Source organism: Numenius arquata, chromosome 21, assembly GCF_964106895.1.
Source record: "Numenius arquata chromosome 21, bNumArq3.hap1.1, whole genome shotgun sequence".
Taxonomy (NCBI): domain Eukaryota; kingdom Metazoa; phylum Chordata; class Aves; order Charadriiformes; family Scolopacidae; genus Numenius; species Numenius arquata.
This window is the reverse complement of record NC_133596.1, coordinates 4864448-4889431: the sequence shown is the minus strand read 5'-3', so window position 1 is coordinate 4889431 and position 24984 is coordinate 4864448. Positions and strand designations below refer to the sequence as shown.

The 24984-nt window shown below is 52.4% G+C and overlaps 1 protein-coding gene across 1 annotated transcript in view; it reads right to left on the bottom strand.

The window, feature by feature from the left end:
• Positions 1–24984, bottom strand: part of RUNX3 (RUNX family transcription factor 3) — a 55874-nt gene that overhangs the window by 6546 nt on the left and 24344 nt on the right. The window contains exons 4-5 of the mRNA XM_074161996.1: positions 24744–24848; positions 6756–6920 (exon numbers count right to left, since the gene is read on the bottom strand). Coding sequence (XP_074018097.1) covers positions 6756–6920; positions 24744–24848 — 270 coding nt within the window. The remainder of the gene's footprint in view (positions 1–6755; positions 6921–24743; positions 24849–24984) is intronic.

Below are 24984 nucleotides of genomic sequence, written 5' to 3'. Positions count from 1 at the left end.
CCAAGATATCACTTTCTGGTCCCCATTTTAGAGATGTGGGGAACATGCAGTGGCTCATTGAATAAAGTCGGCGATAAATTTAAGTGTGTGTGTACGTTACACAACACACACAGATACTCATAGTGTGTGGTACACAGAGAGAATAAAGGAAACTTGAAGGGAACTTGATAGTGTGGCACTCTCCAAGTGTATAGAATATATAAATACCTTCAGCCTGGCCATATATCACCGTTTTATTTATATGCATATATGTGCCTTGCAAAATTGTCATGAAAAATATAGCCCGGGGGAAAAAAAAAACCTCCTTTCCTGTCTTATGCCACGATGATTGACGACAATGTAAACACTAATGATACTTTATGCTTATGTATATAATATGCATGCATGTGTGAGATGGAGCGAGGACAGAAGTTCCCTCTCTGTATATACCTTTGCCTATTTTTTCTCCACTACTTTCTGTGATGCTTGGACCTCCATCTTGTCTTTCAGCATTTTTCTGACCTCTCTTCCTCTCTGCTTCCTTCCCCAGATCGTAACGGCTCCATCTGGGAGCACGGGGAGGCAGGTTGCCAAAGATGGAGAGAATCTGCTCTGTCCGGGAAGGTGCACGAGATGCATCTGATCTCTTGAAGACCCAGCTCATCTCTAGAGAAGGCGCTCTCCTCCCCACCCACGCACGCAGGCGCGCTCTCACGCCTCTGTCACATATGTGAACGAGTTCATCCGTTTCCAAGCCAGAGCCAGCTAAAAAAGAAAACGGCCCCTTCCTCCCACCCCACGAAAAATAGAGCAAAATTTATTTTGGGGGGAGGAGGGGAGGTGTTGAAAAAAAAATGAGGGTGTGAACAGCATCCGTTGTTACACACCCATGGAGCAATTGTTCTGTATCTGATATAACCAGCTCACAAACTGGGTGCAAGAACTTCCTCTGCAGAGTTTGAAAAGAAAAAAAAAAAAACAACAACCCAACACCCAACCAACCCCAAACCAAAACATAACAACACACATGTCGCTTATCACAGCATCGCCAGGCGCCACCTCAAGATTGCCGAGCACCTTGGCTGCTCAGTTTTCTAATTCTCTTCCCGTACCCCACGCTGCCGGGCAGACACACGCTCAGCCCCGGTGAGCATCGCAGACCTTAACGCCGCTCTCCTGGCTCCTCTCCCAGCACTTTCAATCAGACCCCAAATATGCTGGGCAACAGCCTCCCTGTCTATACAGGCTGGCAGAGCAGCGAGGCAGGGAAATTCCCAGGTATTCCCAGCTCAGTGAATCACTCACCGCATCTCAACCTCCTCTGGGTCCATTGGGATGCTCCCAGCCATTCATCAGATCCTTCTGGGAGGACCCTGCTTCTAACATCCAGTCTGGGCCAGTTCAGCCCCATCTCCTGTGCCAGCACTGTCCTTCATAGCTTACATTAGCTCCTCTCCCTCCCTGATGTTTACCCCCTGGATATATTTATACAGAGCAATCAGCTCTGCTCCCAGCCTGCCTTTTGCTAGACTAAACAAGCCAGGCTCTCCCAGCTTCCTCTCCCACCACAGCCTCTCTCTTCCCCTCGCCATCCCTCTGCCCGCATCCCCCTGCCTGGCACACACCGCATCGCATCGGGGCTCCATCCCCGCCACTCCATCCCGCAAAGCTAATGAATAAACTAACGGTGCTAATTGGAGCGGGTGGGTGGGCTGAACGGGAAGCGCTGCCTTGACTGCAGGCACTCCCTCTGGCCTGCCCGCGCTTTGCTCTTTACCTGTATTCAAAGGGTATTAAAAAAAAAAAAAAAAATTAACAAGCCCTGACTACATAAAAGGAAGTTGCTGGATTTACAACCCAGCCTGCAGCTAGACCACCTTGCCTGCCGAGCAGGTTTGGGCCAGGCCAGGTCTGCCATGGGAAACCCACTGCGGAGCGGCAGGCTGGCGGGGGGGGTGAGAGGAGATGGGGCTACAGCCCTGCTCCGCACCGTGGCCACGCAGCCGGGTGACGCAGGCAGTGCCCTCCCGTAGCTGGACCCCCGGCTGGAGCCTCCCCATCGGCAGTCTGAGTCCGGCCGGCAGTGCGGATCCCAGCACATTCAAGGATCCCAGCACATTCGAGGATCCCACCACATTCAAAAATCCCACCACATTCCAGAATCCCAAAGGCAGGATGGCAACCCTACAGCCTGAGGCAAATTCAGCCGGGCTCCTTGCAAGCTCCTCTGTTATTTCCCTCCTCTGCTATTTCGTAGGAACTGCAGCCCTTGGGCACCCCGAGCTGTGGCCGGGGGACGGAGGCGGCTGCACGTCGGTGGCAAAAGCAGCGGTGGCGGGTGCCCGGACTCTCTCTCGGGGCACGCTCCCGCCCAGCTCTGGCCTGTGGTTCATCTCTGAGCGTTACGTGCCAAATGCATTTAAGGGACGTCCACCGTGCAGCGGGCAGATGTAATTGAGAGGAGCAGAAAAGCAGTTTAAAGATAGGCACAGAAGCCTGCGGAGCCTGAAAGCAGGCAGGAAACCCATCTTAAGCGTGTTCCTTCCTTTGAGGCTGAAGCTGAATCCCACAATATGTTTTCTTCCCACTAATGCTTGCCTAGCTTCCTTTGGAAACAATTTAGCCGCTGCCCATGGTAGAATGTTTTTATCCATTAAGAAACGGATATTTTAAAGAAACCATAAGTCAATCTGGACAGGGATTAGGAAGCAGCAATTCAGTGTATTTTCTGGGCCCATAATTCAGGACTTAACCTCAGAGCAGCCACGTTGCATTTCGGAAACAATAGGGCACTCGCTGCTTATGCCAAGAAGCTTCTTAAAAGTAATGTAATACTTTAAAAATGTATATTTAAAAAGAAAAAGAGAGAGATTTTTTACTTTAAATGCATATGGTGAGGCATTCTGCTGATGACTGGCCTATGTTAAAAACCTCGCACTGGCTTTAAGTAATGGATTGGAAATCGAGCTCGTTAAAGCTGAGCAGTTTCCAGATCAGGAGATCTGAAAGCTCTTCGCCAGCAAAGCCAGTGTCTCCCAAACCCTTCAGCAGACACCGAGGCAGGGAGAGGCAGGACGGAGTTTGCAGGAGGATCCAGCGTTTGCTGCTCTCCCTGTGAAGTCAAGGGGATTTGGTGCAGGGGGATGTGAAGTGCATTAATCAAAACAGCTTGCTCTGTTACTGAGCAGATCAAATTTAAAATCACTTTGCAATTGTCCTCGTGTACGCAAGGCCCCTACATGTTGCCGGACAATGCACACAATTGCTTTTGAGTGGTTGAAGATGTTTCCACCACAAAGCTAGAACCCAGGAGCCGGCTGCGTGGGCGGTCCTCCTCTGTTGCAATGGGAATAAAACCGTTCAGCATGAGCTGAACACGGGCGAGGGAGAATTGGGGGCTGCTCGGACCATCCCGGTTCTCCTGGGGAGGACACGGGTCTGTCACCAACCCACTTCCCCAGAGCAAGGGGGCCCCCAGAAGTAGCCGAAGGCGGGCAGAAGCAAGTTCCCTTAACATCTTGCTTCACTTTTGAGAGCTACTTGATTTTTTTTATTTTTTTTTAAGAAGACAAAACTCGAAATGAAGCAAGCACGCAAGGCTCTGGCTTCGCGTGCCCCGTAATAAGGAACCATTTCGAGCCATCCTAATGACAGTTTGCTGTCTCGCTGCGGAGACGGGAGAGCCGGGATTTCAAAACCTCAGATTTTCCAGACCTCACTGGAGAAGTATCGGGCCAAATCCTCAACGGGGGCAAACGGCTCTGCTCTGCTGAAGCCAGGGAAGTGGCACCAGCTGATGAGGGTCTGCCTGTCCTACCTGCCTGGCTGCTGGGCCAGATTCTCATCGCAGAATCAACTCAGAATTACCCTATTTCCCCCCCCAAAGCAGTGGAAATGGGAACGAAATCTGGTCTGTGGAGGGATACAAATGTCTGTCCCGTTTGCAGACAGACATGGGAAGGGATCGATTCTCTGCCCATCTGCACGGGGTAAAGTAAGACTGAAGCCACTGAAATGCCCTGACGCTGGGCAGTGGGAAACCAGCGGGCGAGCAGGATCTGAGCCCTCGGCCGCGGTGCAGAGCACGCTTCTCCTCCCATGTTTCCTGGCATGCCCTTCAGAAACGATCGGTTTTCTCTTACCGGGAGGTTTTTGGTTTGAGACCATTTAACCTCAGGACGATCGTTTTACATGGGGGCTATTTATAACCTCCAGGGGCTGCTTTACTGAAAGTCTTCTGCAAATGGCCGAGGGCCAGATTCTTCTCCCATTTACACCAGCGTCCTTGCCGTGATCTCCACTGTGGCCACAGCCTTCGCTCCCAGGGAGGAAAGACTGGGATGAGCCAGAGCAAACACATCTCCAAAGGACCTCAGTTCCTCCCAAAGACCAACGCTGTCTCCTACGTGTCTGTCTGCTTCACAGCCCAAAGCCCATGTGCTGCGTTTGGGGATTGGAGGTGCCTGAATCTTCCCCCCCTCCCCATCCTCGGTGGCCGAGGCTGTTTCTGAGCATCTCACCTCCCCAGCCTAGTTTTGCCAGAAGTGGATTAGGAAGCGTTCGCTCAAACTGCTCGGTCAGCAGAAAACCGGGAGGCCAACCACCTCCGGCACACGAGCGGAGAGCTGCTGGGCGTAGGTGCTCACCGAGGGAAAACCTGCCCCTCCGCCCTCGCTGGCCCCCTTTTAATCCCTGTACCGGGATGCAAAGATGTTAGGAAAAGGTTGGGAAGCACCCAGGTAAAGGCAAGCGGGGGCCGGATAAACTCCAGCCTGCCCTTTTCGTCCCTCCTAACCGATATCTCGTTATGCCTTTTTGCTAATCGGCTTCTCGTGTGTGTTACCTGAGAACGTGCCAAGTCGTGAGAATTACAGGCCTGTTAACTCCCGTGTTATTCTTGGCACAGGCCAGGCTCCACTTGCTGGGGTAAAAATTATGATCTTTGTGAATAAGCTGTGTGTGTGAGAGAGAAAGAAGGGGTTTTTTTATTATTATTATTATGATGATTGGTTATAGCCAGTGCTGTGTCAAAAGGACAGGGCTGAGATTAAAATTACTGAGCCGATCCTGCTCCCAGTTACGCTGGTAAGAACCCGCAGTAATTTTCAGACAGTTCCTCCAACTTGGGAGCGAGGGAGCCAAAAGCAGAGCGTGCACGAACTGCCTTCTGCAGCATTCCTGGTACTCTGGATTCACTCCGCAGGAATGATTTTAGATGGCTAATTTTGTGTGTCTCCACTCCTGCTGTCACTTGACATTTGGGAATTTGGCAGGGACAGTAGCTTGTGGCCAGCCTCATTTTTTTTTCTTGTTGAATTTGTGTCATCACCTGATTCTTTCCTCCAAACGATGCTCTTTGGGTTTCTGGCACTACAGGGGACTGGGCTCATTTAAAATACGCATCTTTTTTTTTTTTCTTCCCCCAAGAATCTCTTTCTTTATTATGCAGCCAATGGGACGAGCCTATAAAATTCTTTCTCTCTCTCCCTCTTGCTTTTTTTAACAAAAAAATCAAATGATAATCCTACACAAAATGCCCGGCTTCTTCTCATAAACCATGCTAATATCAATGAAAATTCCAAGCATAAAGATTTGCATTTCAATGAGAAATAAATTAAATTTTCACTGTAATTTTGGGTTGGGAGGAGCGGGGCAGCTTTTACAGTTCAGGTAACGTTTTCAAACATGTTTTTGCACCTGAGACACCCTCTTTGCCAATGACACTGAGGTTTTTCAAACATCGGCGTCACTTCTGAAAATGCAGCGTAAAGGCTTTCGAAACTTTCAGTCTGAACCCTTCCAATCACCAAAGCTTGAAACGAAACCAGCTTAAATACTATCCCTTAAATCCCGTTAGTATTTCTGCCGATTTTCAAAGGAAAACAACTCCAAGATGGAAAATGCATGGAAAAGGAGCGCGTTTCACGTGCGGACAGGGAGAACGGTCTCTCTTTATGCATCGTGGTGGCATCTGGCTATGCTGGGAAGTGCGGGAGCGGGATAAATCCAGTGCAGGGCAGCTGGATAATTTCCAACGCAATGCTTAATTGGGAGGGCTGAAATTCAGATGCATGGGAATGAGCAGCCCGACCTCTCCCGGGTAGCTCTGGTGGCAATTCCTACCTCTCTCCTGGCAACGAGCTGCGATGCAGATTGGAGGGGGAGCGCCCCGGGGCTCGGCTGTGCCGATGGCAACTATGGGAAGAGCAAAGGCTCTGTGTGTGTGTGTGTGTGTGTGCGTGTGCGCGCGCGCACGCGTGCGGCCATGCAGGTGTGCATACGTGTGGGGAATTATGCTGGAGTCGGGTTGATGGATCACCAGACTTGGCATAAACACAATGCAACAAGATAAGAAGCCATTTGGATTAGCATGTAAAGTATAAAACACCCTTTCGAGTTGATGCTTAACCGTCCACGCCTTCGTGTCAAAGAAGCTGCTGGATTCAAAGTACGTTGCTCTGATCTCCCTCGCGTTCCTGCTGAAACCGCTCGTTTTTTCCTAGATCTAATGGTGCGCAGGGCGAAATTGCCTGGGTTTACGATTTACTTTGCTGATTTAATGGGTGCAAAAAGGCTTCCAGGGTCAAGAAACCCAACCAAACCCCTGGTCTATCCCTGAAGCAGGACTCCTTACCCAGGGGAGAGCTGGACTCCAGCCCTAAAACACCATCCGGAGAGAAGCTTGTTGGGCCGGGACGGCTCCGGTCCCTGCCCGGCCGTGTCGGGAGCAGGAAGGTTTGGGGTGCGACGCCAGGCTGAGGCACCCAGCCAGTTACCTTGTATTGGAGTTTGAGCCTGGGACCCAAAGTGGCTCGGGGTGCTGAGGGATCCGCGGGCGTTGGGTGTTGTTGGGGTGACTCTCATGGACTGGCGCAGCCGTTCCAGCTCCCCGTAGCGGTCGGTGAAGGGTTTGGCTTGGTCTTCTAGCTTTTGTCTGTGCCCTGGAACATGATAAGAGAGTCTGATATCTAATCAGTTACCCTTTGGCTAGAGCGCCCTGGTTAAACACAAAGTCAGCGCCGTCTCCGTCTTCATGGTTTGCTATTATTCTCATGGCAGTAACGCATGGCAGCCCCGGCAGAGATTGGCTCTCCAGGGGCTTTGCACGGCACACACATTGGGGAAGACCTCACGGGTCAGACAGACGAAGCCTGCTGAAGCAGAGACACCAACAGGAGCTCCCAGATCATCCAAAAAGTCAGCGTCAGATCAAGGAGCAGGACGCGGGCGCTGGGTCAGGGTGCCCTGTGCCGTGCCCAAGGGACCAGCCTACACCAGCCTCACTTGCTCCGAACAACGAGGGGAGATACACACAAGGCAGGAGGAACCCCGTCTCCTTCAGGGTGGTGATGGGGGAACCGTCAAACAAGATGTTGAATTTTACCTGTTTTCTACAGGATTTTCTCAGTGCGTAGAGAACAAACTCTCATCTCACTCCAGCCCCCTCCCCAGCTCTGCCCACCCACCGGGGCAGGGCTGGAGAAGGTGCAGGAGGAGGGATGGGAGAAGCCTGCCCCGGTACCACACCTTGGCCATCTCACTTCTCTGCTTTCTGTTCCTCTTTTCCTACCAGTAAAACGGGCAGACTATTCACCTACCTCCCCCAGGCAGGGCAGCAACTAATGAGCATTTGTAAAGCACTCCCAGCTCCTTAGGTAGCAGCTGCTGGAACAGGGCAATAATTATTAAATTTATGCTAATTGTCCTGAGGCAAGAGGCGCATGAAATACACTTGATACATAACTTTCGCATTTTACTATATTAATCATCGCTGAACGGCTTCACTCTCTCTGGGCCGGATTCCAGTCTCAGTTACACCCGCACAAAGCTGGAGGGACTCCAGAGAAGCCGGAGCTGCTTCAGTTTTGCATCAGTGCCGGGTTCAGACCTTGGATTCTCCTTGTTCGTTACCTGCCGCAGCCAAATGGCCCTGCAACACCCCCAGCTCATTGCACCTGCCGTGAAAGGACCTTCCCGAGGTGGCAAACGCCTTATCCCGGCGTAATGGGGAGCGGAGCTCGAGGGCACCGGAGGTGTGCAGACACGTCGGGGAGGCAGGAGAGGATCTGGGAAGAAACCCTTCTGCAGCTCTCCGGAGAGCTGAGCCTTATCAGATCCAGCCCTCCGGCCCAACATCCACCAAGTCAAGCTCAAGCTCTCGGTGGCTTTTAAGAAGAAAAGCGACGCTTTTGAAAGGCGCAAAACGCAGCCACCTCTTGTTCGCACCCTTCCTTCCCCCCCTCACATCTGTGTAGCATGAGCTCGGTGTCAATTTATAGTAAAGTCACAGAAAGTCCCCAGACTTCCCCCTCTTTAAATCTGATGTCTGATATCTTCTGACCTCGCGTTTGCTTGGCTCCTCGCGTTCCTCCTTGCCCGGCTGTCTGCGGAGACGCCGGACGGCTCGGATGGGAAGGGAGAGCATGGACTCCAGAGGGGATCTGGTGCTCCCAGCTCAGCTCCCTGCCCTGGCCTCACTCCACGGGTGTCCCAACAGCAAACCGCCCCCTGCCACAGTTTTTGAGGGGCTGTGACCCTCCCCTGGGAGCTCCACATCCAGGTGAGCCCCACCATCCCCCCCAAACTCTATAATCCCCAGGCTCCTGGGTGTGTAAAAGTCCAAACCGAACAAAAAGGTGCTGATGCCAAAGGGAAAAACTTGGTCAGGATGAACTCCCAGCAGAAAGCAAAACCCAGCGGAGTTCTGAAAATGGTGAAGTAAACCAAGGAAACCTCAAATCAACACCCTAATCTATCCCTCCCAATCTCTGCGTGCCCCTGGACCTTGGGAATCTCAGCGTTATCCGAGGGCCTTCGGAGATGTGCGCTTCATCTGTCACATGGTGTTTGTGCTTTCCCCAAGGGGGAACGCGTGTGCAGTGAGGTGTCTTGTTTTGGTCCACATTTTATTATTTCAGCATATGTTTGAGCACAAAAGAAGAAAAATAGGTTCGCGTTTTACCTTTAACCCGGTTTCTCAGACAGAGCTTAGTGGAGAAGCCAAAAGGACTTCAAAGACCAAGTTCCAGAGAAATTTAAGGGAAATTAAATTCTCTGCCTCTATCTCAGCTGAAACCCTATCCTGCGGTAGTATCTGGCATGTGACGGAGAAAATCCTGAAAAATAAATCAAGTGATCTCTGTGCTGATAATGTTTTTAAAGACTATTCAGCCGTACGACTTAACCCAGGGCTTCATGTGGCTGCATCATGCTGCAGTGTGGTTGCTCCGGTCCCCGTGCTGTCTGAACGCAAACGCAGCCCCGCGGGGGTTTTTGAGCCTCGAGCAAATAGCAGCGCTGTGCTTACAGCCTCCAAAAGGGGCTGGTTTGCGGGGAGAGCCAGCAATTACCAGCCAAAACCCCAAAACCCTGAAACTACCCTGATAAAAAGAAAGTAGGAAACTCGATGCAAATGTAAGTCAAGGCAAACACAGGGGCTCATTTAGGAGTGAAAACGGTGGGGTCAGGACCCTTCCTGGCTCTCCTAAACCCTCTCTGGTTTGTATCCCACCCCCATCTCCATGGGTGGGACCCGGCAGCGCTAAATCCTATGGAAGAAGGCAGCGAAGGAGTTAAAAACCACCAGCGTGGACTGCCAGCCCTCTTTGGTACAGGCTGTCTCCCCAGGACTTCCTGCCGCTTGTCACTTAGAGCTGGGGACGTCAGACTTTGTCACGCAAGAGAGAATCGCTATTAATGGGTTTCTTTCATCAGAACAACCTGAAGCTTTTTAATTTCTGCAGCGGTTGGCTTCATTAAAAGCCCTTCCCCATCTACCCACAGCTGTCACGGAGAGGAAACCATTGCCGTCAAGTGAACAATAGCTCATACCTTAGAGAAGAGGAAGGTGGTTTCTAAGCTCAACCCAAGGACTGACTCAAAGCCTCCCGAAGCCAGTGGGCGGATTTTTCAATCGACTTCAAACCGCTCCAGACCTCATCCCAAGCAATCTGTCGGAGAAGTCTTAATCACCCCGACCTGCGAATTTTTCGGGGCATGAAACCTGCTGTTGGGCTGGAGCTTTTTGGAGTGCGTGTCCAGCTTTGCCAGCACTGGCTTTGCGGGTCAATATTTACGGAAACAAGAGTCCTTAGCACTATTGAATGATGGCAGCTGCTGACCTTAGGGACTTCTTGTCAACAGCACAAGGGCTTTATCGCTGGATTGGGTTTCCGAATCAGTTAACTCCGATATTGAATATGACATGATGTAAACATTGACGGATCACCTGCGATCCTGATGTAATAACAAGATCCGTATCAGCATATCAAACAAACGATCCCATTGAACACTTCCCAGCTGGAAGAGCCCATGTGAATTTGACACTTTAGGCCAGTAATAAGAAGCATACTGGAAGTTTTGGGTGTTTCCTTGGAATGCAGACAGCCAAACAGTGTGCGCCGCACTGGAGCTCAGGCCCTCAAAGCCGTGATTTAAAGACATGCTTTCTGCATTAAAACATTTCAAAGACCAAACAGATCCTGCTCTTCCTTCTAAGAGTCTGCAACCTGACGTGGCTTCCGAAGCTGGGACCGGGATGGGGTTTCCAGGCAGTGGCGGGGGGGGGAAAGGGGGATGTCCCTGGTGTTCACCAAAAGCAGCTTATTTCTCCAGGCTACAGAGAATATAAAGTCGATCAAAGGTAGAAGGGGGCTGCAGGAACTTCATGGCCTGAGTGATACCAAAATCTTGGAACTGGCAGATTTGATTTAAAAAAACACCCTCTGGGGTGCCTGGGGTCCCCTGATTTATCTGTGTTTAGAGGTAGTCGGGGTTACAGTTGGGAGAGACAACGAACGCCGCCGCCTGCTCTCTGCGGGTTCGGATTAGGGAGTCACACTCGTCCCCGTCCCCCCCCCCCCCCCGTAGCTCTGTGCTACCACAGGACGGGAGAGCAGATGGTGGGAAGTGGCTTGGCCCTTCCCAGACGTCTCGCTGCGAAACGCTGGCGGCAAGCTGGAGCGAAGGAAACGCGGAGCGTTTCAGCTCGGGGAGGGGATGTTCATTAACACACACATTTGCAGATCATTTCCTCAGCTCTGCCGAGGATGAGACAAGAACCAGGAGACGGTAGCGTGGGCTGGGGCAGCAGCTCGAGCCGAGCCACCAGTGGCCACTCATCCACCTTCAAATCAAGGCTCCAAGCATCCCACTGGCAAGTGCTCACCATCCTCCACCCAAGGCTCTGCTCAAAAATGAACAGCCAAACCCCACGGTTTAGCTGAAAAGGAGCTCACCCCAGGAGCAGCCCGTGCAGAGATGCCGCACACAACCCAGTGGCTTAGTCTCTACACGTCCGTGAGAACGGACCACAAGAAAGCAATCAGCAGGGGATAAAACTCCGTCTCAATGTGCAAAACACCTTTCAAATCCCTCCGGTAGCCCTCAAAATAGGTACTTCAGAGAGACACGCCAATCCTCTACAGAGGGTTGAATTTTTTCCCAGTCTGAGTCTCGGCTAGACTATCAAGTCCCAGCATGTGCTCCAGAAAGAAGCCACATGTGAAACGCCTGTGTTATGGGAACAGCAGGCCTGTCCCTTACAGCAGATGTTGGGGTGGTTTCATCTTTGCACACCTATAACACAGGAGGTGAACATCCCTCAGGTTTTCCCTGGAAACCCACCTCCAACTCGAGACCAGCCATGGGAAATTCCCGGCCAAGAAGAATTTGGTGGAGGAGCCCTGCAGCCAGCGAACGAGGGAGGGGAGGACAACATGGAGGGGAGGACAATGCAGAGGTGGGAACTGGGCTGCTGGGCAGCTGGAAGGGACTCAAAGACGACATCTCCACGGAGGACGATGGAGATCTCCACCGAACTCCAGTGAGCGTCAGCAGCTGGCAAGTGCCAACGCTACCTCAAGCCCGCCTTCTAAAAGTTGAAGCCCAGAAGTTCACAGGAGGGAGCAGGAGGAAAATGTTAGAAGGAACCGTCTCTTCTGCTGCCGAACAAAGTCAAGCACAGATAACTCATTATTCACATGTTTGAAGTTGGCCTGCTTACGCCATTTGGAAAGAGAATCAGTCACGGCGAGGCTTTGCTTTGGTTTCCTCTGGCTTTCGTGAGACACTACCGCTACTGTCTTTCTCCAGCTTGGAGAGAAAGGGGAGTGTGTCGCAATGCGCCTCGGCTCGCATGTCCTGGCAGAGGATTTACACCGACTTGAACAACGAAAGGAAAATAATATTTAAGGGGGTGGGGGCGAGAGGATTATAAATAAAAAAAAAAATAAAAAAAATACAAAAAAAAAAAAAAAGGGCTGCTAATTTATAAAGCTTTTTTAGCTGGTGGTGGTCTGAGATGAATTGGCTGCCTCTAAAAGGATGAAAATAAATATCCCTCTTTTTGAAGGAAATAGGCTGGCTCCCGGCCAGCTGGCAGGAAGCAGAGAGATATGTTGCATTTACAGTAGGTTTTTTACTGTCTGAAGCTCCAGCAGCGGGAGAGATGTTCGTTCGAGGCGGCCTGGTATTGATTAGCTGGCTTTGCAAGCCCCTGAGCTCCTCTCACTTCTGGGTCGGTCCCTCGGCTTTGGCTCTGCCTCTCTCCCTGCCCACCCTGCCGCCACGGGAGGCCTTGCAAGCGGGGCAGCTCCTGATGATACATCCTAGGGTGCCCTCTCACTACACTGGGAGACCCCAAAACTACGTCCTCTGGAAGGAAAACAAAGCAGGGCGTTAATTCAGATATTTAAACAGAAATCCGGGGTAGCGTTTCCAGCACCTCCTGGGACGCGAGAGCCGTGGCCCATGTTCAAATGAAAGGAACATCACACCCAAATTTCCAGGCAACTTCACCGCAAATCCCTGAAGGACCTGGGCTCCCCATTCCCAGGGTTTCAGCGGGGAAACTGAGTCTTTCTGGATTTGCAAAAGTATTTAAAGCACTTTACAGCACAGGTAAAGCTGGGGGCATTCTCAGCAGGAGACTGGGTAAATCGATGAAGTTTTTAGCATTTAGCCCTCTCGTGTCTTGCTGAAAATCCCCGCAAGTGTTGTCCCGCATCTTTCCATCCGTAAAGAGCTCTGAAAACCTGACTCAGAGGTTGCAGAGTGAATTAGGCGGGTTTTAAAAGGTTTTGATTTGCAGATCTGAAAATTTCACTCGGTGTGTCACAAACCAGCAGATGGGTGCACGTTTGCGGGAAATACAGCAGCTCTTCATAACCGGGTGCAAAAACCACCGGCCTTGCCGACCGCTCTGCAGTTGCTCCCCTTTTCCAGGAAGGTCAAATTCATTTATGGGCTGTGATCCAATTCTCACGGAACCGGGCAAAACCCCGGATTCGAAGGTTTCGAAGCCGGGTGCTCGGGAGGGAGCAGACAGATCTCGAGTACCTCCAGCTGGTATTGCCTCAGCCACGTCTGAGATCACATTTTCAGCTGTCGCTGCGCAGATCAGTGGAGTGATGCCAACTTGCAGTGAGTTAATGCCTGCTATCTAACAACTTGAAATGGGACCTGCTGTTTGTACCAGTAGAGCTGGTTTTTCCCAGCTAATAACCTGTTCCATTAGGGCAAGCGCATCAAATTCCTTTGGGTGACACTGGTTAAGGATACTCTGCCCAGGATGGGGAAGGACCAGCTGCTGGGTTCAGACCTGTGCAAGGAATGTGCCGTGGTTCAGCTAATGGATACGAGACGTATCTGGCGCCGCGGGGCCACGGAGCAGTCCCGCAGCAGCATTTCACTCTCGGTAACACGGCGTGACCCGGATCAGACCCAAACTTTCCCAAGGTTTGAGGATGCTGAGCGCTGGGTTTCCCCTTTGCCCCAGGACAGAGCTGGAGCCGAGCCCTGGCATTTGAATGTTAATATCCCCCGATCCCAGGACTGAGCTCCAAGCTCCATCTCCAGAGACTGGCTGGTATGTCGGGTAATTACAGCTCCTGACGAGCTTTGCCAGCGCACACAACGCAACGCTACGAGCAAGAGCCCCAAAGCAACGCTACCTGCATGGCAGCCTTCATCCTCTCTGCAACGCTGCTCCTCCAAAGCCAAAAAAGCAGAGCTGTGCATGGGGTAACCGCAGGCAGGGGGGCTGTGCCCAGCTCCGTGGCTGCGGGAAGCACCAGGATGGGATGTGATCCACCGGGAAGCTCCTTATGGGGAAGCACAGTGGCAAAGGGCTCGGCTACTCAGCACTTTCCTGCTGCCCTCATCCTCGGTGCGGGGGCTTGGAGGCTGGGATGGGCACCGGGGATGCTCTCTGCTTTCTGGGTCCCTCCCCTCTCCCCCCCTCTCCCACCACAGTGTGTAGATTCACTGGAAAGAGCAAGATAAAATAATGCCAAATCATGTCTAAGCACCTTCCGCTGCAGGATATGATTTATCTCTGGCTGATTGCAGAACAGGTGACTGGTCTCCGGCAGCGGAAGAGAAGGGTCTTAGGAACTAAATTTCATCTCACTCTGAGTCAAATCCTCTTCCTCCCTCCACCACATCATTAAAGTGATTGGTTGCGCTGATAAGCCCTTTCGAGAGGGAGAAACGAGATGTGTCCTGCCCTGACATCTGATGTGATCTTGTGGTTTTGTTTGATAGTTCTGGTCCTTCAGCTGTTGTCTTCCCTGAAATGAAACTTGCCTTTTAGCGTTGACTTTTTTCTTTTTTTTTTTCTTTTTTCCAATCCATGACCCTTCGCACTGTCCTCCTGAGCCTGCAAATCCTCCCTGAGGGAAGCGGGGCCGCCTTGCATTAATAACCCTGCAACACGCCGTCCCAGCTACAGCGTGGTACCCCCTCACCGACGGCAGCCTCCCCACACGTGCGACGCTCCCACATCACCCGCTGCCCAGCAGGTTCTTAGAAACTCTTTAAAAATGGGTAAACTGAGGCAGGGGGCAAAACATGCCCCTTTGCGATGCTCACCAACATCCTTCCCGCAACGCTCCCAAATTCTCCTTTTTAGTGCCGGCATCACCCGTCACCTGCATCCTAGCCCAGGACCTGAATTCCCGGGCCCTACAGGAATTTCTTTCGCTATTTATTTGTACAGCACCTGGCACAACTCGCCCCCGCGCCCGGCATCGAAACACCGCTGACATCCTTCTGGAAGAAGCCTTCAACAAAACTTAATTCTCCAAACATCCCCCATCCACCAGAGGACCCTTTTGCTCCAGTTTTATCTCTTCCAGAGACACTATCAATGCCTGGTTCTCCCATTCGGATTTCTTTTAAAGCAGGAATGCCTCGTCCACCCCAGCTGAGAATCATGCCCTGGGGTTTTCCCAAAGCTTTCAAAAGCCGGAGGTGTTGCAACCAATTTCAACAAAGATTTCTTTGTACAATGTGAGTAAAAATAATTTCCCCATTCTGACTCCCAACACTGCTTGGCTTAGAAAATATTGGTCAGTTTAAAGTGAAATGATTTTGAAGTTATTATGCGCCAGGTGATTATAAAAGGAGAATTGGAATTTACTATATGTGGCGAATAAAACAATTAGAGGAGTGAGTTTACCGGAGCCCATATAATTTCAGTCGCTCTATTAATATTTCTTTGGAGGCCGGGATTACAGCCCAGGCCGTGCAAACCCATCGCTTTGAGCATGGTCAGGCAACCTTTTGCCCCACTCTTCTCTCCCTGGGGAATGCCCTGCAAAACCCCAGCACTGGATGTCCCCCAGGGTGTCCCCATGGAGGGGCAAGCGGGTCCCGCATGGGGCTGGGGGGTCTCACCCAGCCTGACCCATAAAAAATCCCCAGTGCCCGGCTGGTTTCCTCCCTGAGGGATTTTTATCCACACACCCCAGAGCTGAGCCCTGACTCCCTCTCCGCCTCGTCTTTGCAGGATTGGACCCCGAAGGGGTTAACTGGATAGAGGTGCCTATAAGAAATTAGAGGAGGAGGTAGTTTAACATAATTGCTTGCGATGCATGTATCAACAACGGTCCCGAACTGCCTCTGCAAGAAAACAATGCCCTGGACGGTCTCGGCAGATACCAAAGGGTGCAAATTTCCCCGCTGGGATCAAAACACATTAACGATGGGAATACAAACAGAGAAACCCTCCTGCGCAGCAAGTACCGATTTGCAAGGGCTCCTGCGTGAACTCGGGAGCCCCGAGCATCGCGCCGGCGTCTCCTCGTCCCTCCCCACCCCGGGGCCGGCGGCCGCCCCACCGCCCGCGGGCCTCCTCCACGCTCCCAGAGATGTGGCTTCAGCCTCCCCCTTCGCCTCCCGCCCGGCCGCTCGCTGCAAAGGCCCCGTTAACGGGGCATCCAGGAGGTTTTTGAGGGATCTGGTGGATGGAGGGTGAGAGCGGGTGGCGCGTTGTGCCCCCCTGGAGCTGCCTGGTGGGGCGAGCAGCGATGGCAGCGATGCCATGCCATCCTTCCAGCCCCTCGTCCCGGCCGGCGTTTGCTTCATTTGTCTCTATCCAAAGAGCAACGGGACAGGGAAGGGTGGGATGGAGCTGGATGGTTGGGGTGGCTGGGGCTCTCGGGCACTGTCCATGCAAATGCCCCATCCCAGGCATCAACCACCCCAACGGCAGCTGGAGAGGGCAGAGACAACACCAATAAAACTAAAATATTAAAATACCTTGCATTCCCACTGAGGATTTCCCATGCCTGCCTTGTTTCAGGACACTCCAAAAAGCCTACACCCCATCCCAAGCCCTTTCCCCCCTCCAAGTAGAACCTTCTGTGTGGGTGGATCAACATGGGGAGAAACGGAGACCGACAAGCTCTGCACAGACTCCATTTTGCAAAAACAGAGGCCAGGATTAGCTTGATGTCCCCAGGCCACATCATCCCCCTGTCCCCAAGGGCCACCGTGAGGAAGCACCATGGCAGGTCCCCACCAGCGAGAGTGATGCCGAAGCTCCAGGGTGGTTCCACGGAGCCCGTGGGGTTTCTCTAAACATCCATCTCAAGCGGCTGCAGCGCCTCCAGAGCAGAGAGTTAACGGGGAAGTGAGAAAGTGTCACTCAGGATTTCCTCCTCTTCCTCCCCGGGGAAGGGGACAGGTCTCAAGAAATGGGAAATCAGCGTATTTGAGGCACCGCATTTTAAATTAGAACAAATTATAGCAATTTGACATTGACAAATGACTGTCCAGGAAGTGGTGAGGTCATTTATTTATTTAAATGATCTTGTTGGTTTGATTGATTTAGTTGTCCTTTTTTTTTTTTCCCCTTCTTTTTTCCCCTCTCTTTTTTTTTTTTTTTTTTTCCTTAATTCCCGGACAAACTGGGAAACGTCTGTGTATTTATATCTAGCTAAGGACAAGCAGGGGAATAAAACAAAAGGCCCTAATAATACCCAAAACTATCACCCCACGGGAGCACTTCAGCACTGAGCCTGCTTTTAATTACGGAAACATCTTCAGTTCAAGTTTTACGCATCCCCACGAGGAAGCCTTTTTGCCAAGATAAAGATCTGAAACCGTACAATACTGGCACGACGCAGCCCCCGTCCTGGGTCTCCCTTCGAGCTTCTGAGAAGCGCAAGACCCTCGAATAACGTATTATCTCTTTGCCAAGCGCTTGCCAAAGCCCTATCGGCTCTCCCAGGGTAAAAGGCGCAGCAAACCCGGGGTGGCACTGCCCGGGACACGCTGCAGACCGCGGGGTCCCAAAATTACCCGTAGGCATATGGCAATAGGGAATTGTTTTGTTCTTGTTCCTCTTCGGCTCCCATCTCATCCTATGCCCCTCTTCCTCATCCTCACCTATTTTAGGCTGTCCCTTGCTGATCTGCCCCCCTGTCTGCCACTCGGTAGATCCCGATTTCCTCACATGCCGGGAATGGGAGAGCTACAGATTTTATTTCCCCATCCATATTTGTCCCTGCCCATGGCAGGGGGGTTGGAACTCGATGATCTTTAAGGTCCCTTCCAACCCAAACCATTCTATGATTCTATGATCCAGCTTCATGGAGCTGGCATCCTGGAGGGCAAGGACGCATCGCCCCGAGCCTCCCCGCAGCACACCCGAGCCCCGCAGAGCTCCTCCCGGTCCCCGTCTCCTCTCAAAATTGCTTCAAATCCTAACAAAACCCTGAGAAAACCTTTTTTTTCCCCCACGTGTGGATTCACACAAATCCCCCCGCAGCACCGCGTCATGCGACAAAGCACCCCGAGACCGACCGGCCAAACTCCCTGCCGGGCTGGGGGGCAAGTGGGGTTCCCGGGATAACCCCCGCTCCCCAGGAGCAGCTCTGCCTCTCCCAAAGGTGCCGGCAATTCCCCTTCCATGAAGCACAGTGTCCGGCGGGGCCAGGACGCGATGGGTGAATTCATGGATCAGCTACTTTTCTCAAAGGTAATGGGAACTTTTCCACTTTGTCTTTCTCTCTTTTTTCCCCCCAAACCAGTGCAAACGAGGGAAGCCCTAAAAAGATGCTCTTTGGTACCAGTAATTACCAATAAGTCAGAAATCTCGCCAGAAACCATCAGTGCTTTTAAAGACATTACAGCCCAAAAGTTAGCAAGGAAATCACCAACTCTGCAATATATTAAACACATAATTTTGTGCTTTTGATGGCATTTAAGCCATTAAGGCGTGAAAATATGACACTGCACAGCCTCAGCTGTGGGGAAGCTGCCTTTGCCCTCAAAGAAATGCTTGGGGGCACAGAAATGGTCGGGGGGGTCCGGTCCGGTGCTGAGCCGAGAGGGTGGTGGGGAGGGACATCGCTGTCAGGACACGCACAGACCGACTCCACGCGTGTCACCGTCCCAATTAAAGCACTGCCGCTTTCCCAACGCAGCCCATGGGAAATAGAATCCCAGGTGCTCACCCTCCCACCCCCCTGCCCAAAATCTGCGGGTCAAATTGGGTGGGACGGGAGGCTCAAATTGGGGCAGCACCAGTTTATAGGGGGTGCCTGGCGATTTCTAGTTGTTAGCATCAAACTGGGGTCTCTAGAGAGCTTATTCTGATTAACGGGGTGGGATATTGCACCTCTTTTCTCTTCCCTGAATTAAATGGGGTTTACGTTTTGCTATTTCTGGTAGTAAATCTCAGGCTCATCTGCAGCCACAAGGGATGGGGAAAGTACCCGGGGGGGTGGCTTCCCACAGTCCTGTGCATCCTTTTCCTCTCTCTATCCTCAAACTGGAGGAATAAAAGGGAAAAAAAACCCTAGGAATAAAAGGAAAAAAAAAACAACAACCCACAGCACAGACTCCTCTGAACTCAAGAAAAATGGATTTAGATGCACTCTAAATGAATTTAAAAAAAAAAAAAAAAAAAAAGTGAGAAAGGCTTTTTCTGGGTGGTTTGTGGACGTGCTGGGATTTGGGGAGCCGGGGCGGCGCTGGGCGTGGGGTGAGAGCTGAGATGGGGGTGAGATAGGGGGGTGTGGGCAGCGGGGCCGAGGTGTGCCCGGGCTGGCGGGGCCGAGGCAGGACCGGGTGGTTTCAGGGCGCTGCTCCCATCAGCAGGGCTTCGAGGTGGCTGGAGAAGCCACAGCCAGGTGTGTGTCACCCCCGGTACGTGCTGATACAACCCTTTCTCCGCCCCGGCTGCCACATGGGCAGCACAAGCGCTGCTGGAAAAAATGTCCCTACAGCAGAGCCGGGGGCACCCAGGGACACGAGGACCCCCCTCCCGCAGCCACCCCAGCACCCCAACGTTAACAGCAGCAAAGCCCCCTTTTCAGGCTGAATTTACAGACTGGATTTTCCCCTTTACAGTCAATCTTTCTCCCAGTTTTTTTGGCTTTTTTTACCCCGCACTTGAAGCCAAGAGCCCCCAGGTCACGGGGTGCTCAAGGGCAGCCAGCACCCAAGCCAGACACCCTTGCGCTCACCGCCTGCCAGCACCCCAGTGACACAGATGCCACTAACCCCTCGCAAAGGCACAAACAAGGGGGTTTCCACCCTCCACAGATCCTAAACCCTTCATTTCACAGCCAAAAGCCAGGGGCCGGGCTGCGGCTCGGGCTGACGTCGGGGCCGGGGGGGGGCAGGTGGGGAGGGAAACCCTCACTCAGCTGAGGCTCTCGAAAATACGAAAGCAAAAAGCGGCAGTTCTTGGAAACGACTCAGAGCCGTGGGAGGTGAGAAGCCTTTCCACCCGCCGGCTACGTGCGTCGGGAGCCGGAGCGGAGGACACCCAGCTGTCCCCTCCACGGTGGCACCACTCCCGGCACGGCCCCATCGCTCCCTCCCCAGGAGCATAGCGAGAAGGAGCCTTTTGGGGAGGAAAAGTGGGCACGGAGGGGATTTGTGCCTCTGCAGGATGGGGCCCTGCCAGAAAAACCCTGCAGGGACAGGATGGAGAGGGGATATGGAATGCTCTTGCCTGGCTGGGGGGAGCCCAGCCGCAAGCCCCCTCTTCCTCCTGGCCCAAACCCAGAAGACGCTGCAGCGTGGGGACACGCTCCTGGCACTTACTGTGGTCACACCAAGCGAGGACACGACCGAAAGCACCGAATCTGGCACACACACCCAAAACGAGCAAGGCGGGAGTCACCAACAGCCATCACTGACACCCCTGTGAGCACTTCCACCTCCCCAGCGCCGGCACACGGGGCTCTGTGCACGCTCACGGCACAGAGGGATGGTTTTTACCCCGGGAGAGCAGGGCTGGCTATAGACGTGCTTCCCCACAAGGGTTACGGGGGGTGATCAAGTCCTCTTGGTCTCCCTTTCCTCCTCGACACGGTGGCCAGAAAAGCAGGGATGGGGTGAAAATCAGAAACAAGGGGTTAAGGGCAAAGGGGATTTACAAATATTAAGGAAGACTGAATGGCAGCAAGAAAAAAAAAGTCAAAGAGGAGGAAAAAAGGCATTTAAAGGAAAAAAAAAAAGAAAAAAAAGACTTTACACAAGAGTTCCCAGGAGATAGGCAAGAAGGGGCTGGTGCTGCCAAGGGGAGCTGGGAGGAGGAGAGCAGAAGTGAGAGCGGAGAGGAGGTGAGAGCGATGGGAAGGGAAGGGGAAAGGGAAGGCAGCCAGCAGGTGGGTGTGATGGGGGAGGCCCTGGAGATGCTCCCATTTACATCCCTGCGTAGCTTCCAGCTATTCATTTTTTTTTTTCCACGTTCTGCCTCCCGTGGATTATTTTGCAAGCAGCCGGGGATACGAGAGGGCTTTGCACCAGGGCTGCAGCTCGGCCGAGTCTGGCTCTGGCTAAATAAAGAGTTGCAGAGAAAAAGGGAGGGGGGGGGGGGGGGGGGGGGGGAAGAGAGGGGAGAAGGAAATTCCACAGGAAGTTCAAATATTTTATTACTTCCTGTTTGTACAAAGTATGTCAACACTTGGCACCCGCTGCGCCATTTGTTTAGAGCTAAGGTGTCAACTTGAAAAAATGTCCTTTTTCTCTCCAGATCTGACCCAGAAAGAGCCTGAGCATAAGAAAAAAAAATAAAAATATATCTCGGAGTGAACAGGGCACGCGGAAGGGAGCCCTGCAGGGGATTCTCAGGGACCATGGTGGAACAGCTGAGACAGTGGCTCAGCCAAAGCCATCAGCCCCTGGTCCTCGCTTGTCTGTGGGTCATTCAAATGAGGGCTCTTGGGGGTCTTCAACCCCATGGTCCAGCTCTCCTGGCCCATCCAGGCTTCATCCCCCAGGCCCACGGGGGGTTCTGGCTGTCACCCCCCCTTCCCTGCGATTTCTCACCCAATTTAACTCGATTTCAAACTCCTCAGAAGTTTTTCTGGGCGCAGCTTTAGTTAAAAGACTTGCTCAAGGGCTGAGATGAAGCGATGGGACAGGGGTGGAAAATTAATGGGATGCTCAGAGGTGGGGCACGGAGCCCAGCCGTGTTTCTGCCCCGAAAACCCCACGAGAACGTTGGCTGGAGGAATTTCGCCGCATCTGAGAAGACGATGCCCAGGGCTTTCCCAGGATACCAAGACAAATGGCCGATTCTTTCCACATTTAAGGGTGCTTCCCTGCCCGCTCGCACCAGCCCCACATCCAGCCTCCAGCTCCGGTCGGCGCTGATCCTGCACAACAGCAGCCAACACGCACCGTGTCCCTCTCATTTGCAACGTTATGGCCGAGAAGGGGAAAAAAACCCCATATATTTTTATGCACACAAACGTATATGCATTTACATATATATATATATGTTAAAAAGGATATATAATATATACACACACATAAAAATTGCAATTCCTGCTGGCAGCTCTCACCGACCAAAGCCAAGCAGGGGAGGGCAGGGCGAGCCATCACGTTTGGCCAAAGGTAGTGACTACCAGGGCTTTACCGGCTCCGGTTGCCGGCCGGTGAGCCCGTGGGTGCCGGCGCACCGAGGGGTGCTATGCCGGAGAGCCACCCAGTGGCAGGTTAACCGGGAAAAACCACGCTGGGTTTCCACGAGTGAGCCGGGATCGTTTTGCAGCCGGTATTTCCACACCAAGAGTTTCTGCAGAAGAGTGCAGGGGAGGGAAGGGCAAAGGGCACGATTTAATTTTATTTATTTATTTATTTTTAAATTTCAGGTTCATTAGAAAATGCAAACCTACACAGGGTGGCAAAGACGGGTTTGTCATTTTTTTTCTTTTTTTCCTTCCAATTCAAGACGCTGGGTTTTCACCAAACATGAATTTAAGCCCCAGGGTCAAACCGGGCATCGAAATATGACCTTTACTGCCAACAAATCTATGATCATCTGAAAAAAAAAAAACCCTCCCAAACCCACAACTTGGGTTTTAAACTCCTTCAATCAGCAATTTATGGGCTGCGGGGATGGGGGAGAGATGGACCTCTGGGGCCCACACAAGGCAGGGGCATAAGCAGTGAAGAAACACCACACAGACCTCCTGAAGGAGCCTACAGCTCCGGCACAAACATCTTGAGGTCCACAAATCAGGAGAAAAAAAAATTAAAAAATTTCAAAAAGGGAGAAAACTGCTGACCTTGCAGCCCTGGACGGCGTCCCAGGGAGGGTATCCCTCGGGCACACCAAGCCAGAGCCAGAATGAGCCGCTCCATCCTCCGGTTTTGCCTAATTACACCAAACGAAGGCACGGCCCCAACCCAAACAGCGCAGTGCCCACGGCTCAGCCCCCTTTCCCCCAGCTCCCCGCCTGGCTACAAAGCCTTCGCCTCCGTATCAGAAAATTTAAATTAAAGATGGGGAGCGATGGGCCGAGGTGTTGAAATTCAGGAGGAGCGGGTATGATTCAGATTTGGCGAGGGCTGGCGATCGCTGAAGTCAGAGCAAACCAAACGCTAAGAGTAGTAACTATCTCGCCTTGTATTATTATTTATGTATTCCTGATTATTATTATTATTAGAAAGGTGATCTGATGCGGCAGATAAGGGGCTGAGCCAGGAGTCAGGAGACCTGGTTTCTATTCCTGACCTGGAAAAGTTGTGAAATTCCCTGCCCAAACCCTGCCTGCTTTCCCCTCCCAGCCCCGGCTGAGCCCGTTCCCACCGCGACCCACGGCTGCTCGCCGCAGCCCCACAACAGGGACCTGCCTTGTGTTTCTGGCTTAAAAGGAAAAAAAAAAATATTAAAAAATAATAATAATAAAAAAAAAAAACACACCAAAAAAAAACCAACAGCATTGTATCGCCTGGATGCCGGCTTTGCAAATCCAGCCCGGCAGCTCCGCAGGCTCCTGTAAAGCCTCTCCTGCTCCAAAATAAAAATCAAGGGGGAAGAAAATCCAACAAGCCCCAAAGCAAACCAAACCCCCTCGCCGAGGTAACAGCCTCCACCTGGCCCGACATCAAGGGGCGCCGATGGCCCAACGACAGCATCAACAGAAAATATTTTCTGAAGCATATTTAGAAGGATCAAACCGTTTCCCTTCAATTTGGGCACTGACAGCTTTACACGCAAAGGGAACAAACTCCGCTTTATAGTCCCCGGGGTGGCGCTGAGCGAGCAGGAAGGTGAAACCGGAGCAAAAAAAACCCGGAGATGGAGGCCCTGGGGATGAGGTCCCATGGCACAGAGGGTCCCGCAGAGCAAATAACACCGACGGGAAGAGGAAACTCCTCCAGCCGAGAGCACCGGAGCGTTTCCCCACGCTCCTCGGATGGCGGGAGGTGCCAAGGTGAGCTCAAACCAGCCCCGCGCTGAGAACCAACCCAGCGAGGGCCGTTCGCAGCCGCCTTGGCAAAGAACCTCAAGCAAGAGGCACCGTCCTGCAGCCAGCAGAGCCGACTCGATCAAAACAAAATGACTTTTCTTGCGGTTGAATCGTCTCTTTGGTTTTTCTCTCAAAGCAACGCAGCCCCCGGCCGTGGGCGCTGCCAGCCGGAGCCTTTGACAACCCAAAAGCGAAACCTCTGCTAACCAAAAGGGGAAGGTGCTCTCCGAACCCTCCTGGGCCCGTGCCCACAGACAGGCAAATAAAAGCACAGTACGGAGGAAACCTGCAAACTTTTTTAGTTTAATAATCGGTAAGTCAGCCTCCGAAGCCCGGCACGGCACCTCTGGATTTGTAACCCTCCTAAAAATGCCCTGAGCACCACCGGATTTGAATCCTCTGTATTTTTGCTGCCGAAGGTAAAAGCATTTTCCCTACATCCCAACCACTGCGCCAACCAGAGCTATAAAACCATCCCTCCGCGATGGGATACGGAGCGCGGCGAGAGCAGGGACACACGCCGTGCTCCGCTGTGCGGAGGAAATAAAAGCAGCCGAGCGGTGCCCACCTCAGGGCTCGTTCGGCCGTGCCAACGCCAGCTCGTTAGCCCTGCGCCCTGCAAACGATGCCGGCCCCGGCTGGCTTTGCCCGGCCGCGGGGGCATCCTGCATCCTTCAGCCACAGAGAGCTCGGCCCCCTGCACCCCCCCCCCCACTCCCCGTGCTTCTCAGTGCCGGCCAAATAAAATACATCACTTACTTCGTGGCTCCCGGGGTCCGTCCACAGTCACTTTAATGGCTCGGTGATAGGTGGCGACTTGGGTGGGGTTGGTGAACACGGTGATCGTCAGGGTGAAGCTTTTTCCTAAGGAGGGTGAGGAGGGAGAAAGAGAAATGAGGATATTCGGTTATTCACGTGGGCTCAGCTCTTGTGGGAGCGAAAGGCTCCTGCTGGAGCGAGCTCAAACACAAATATCCACATCCACCGAACTCCAACACAC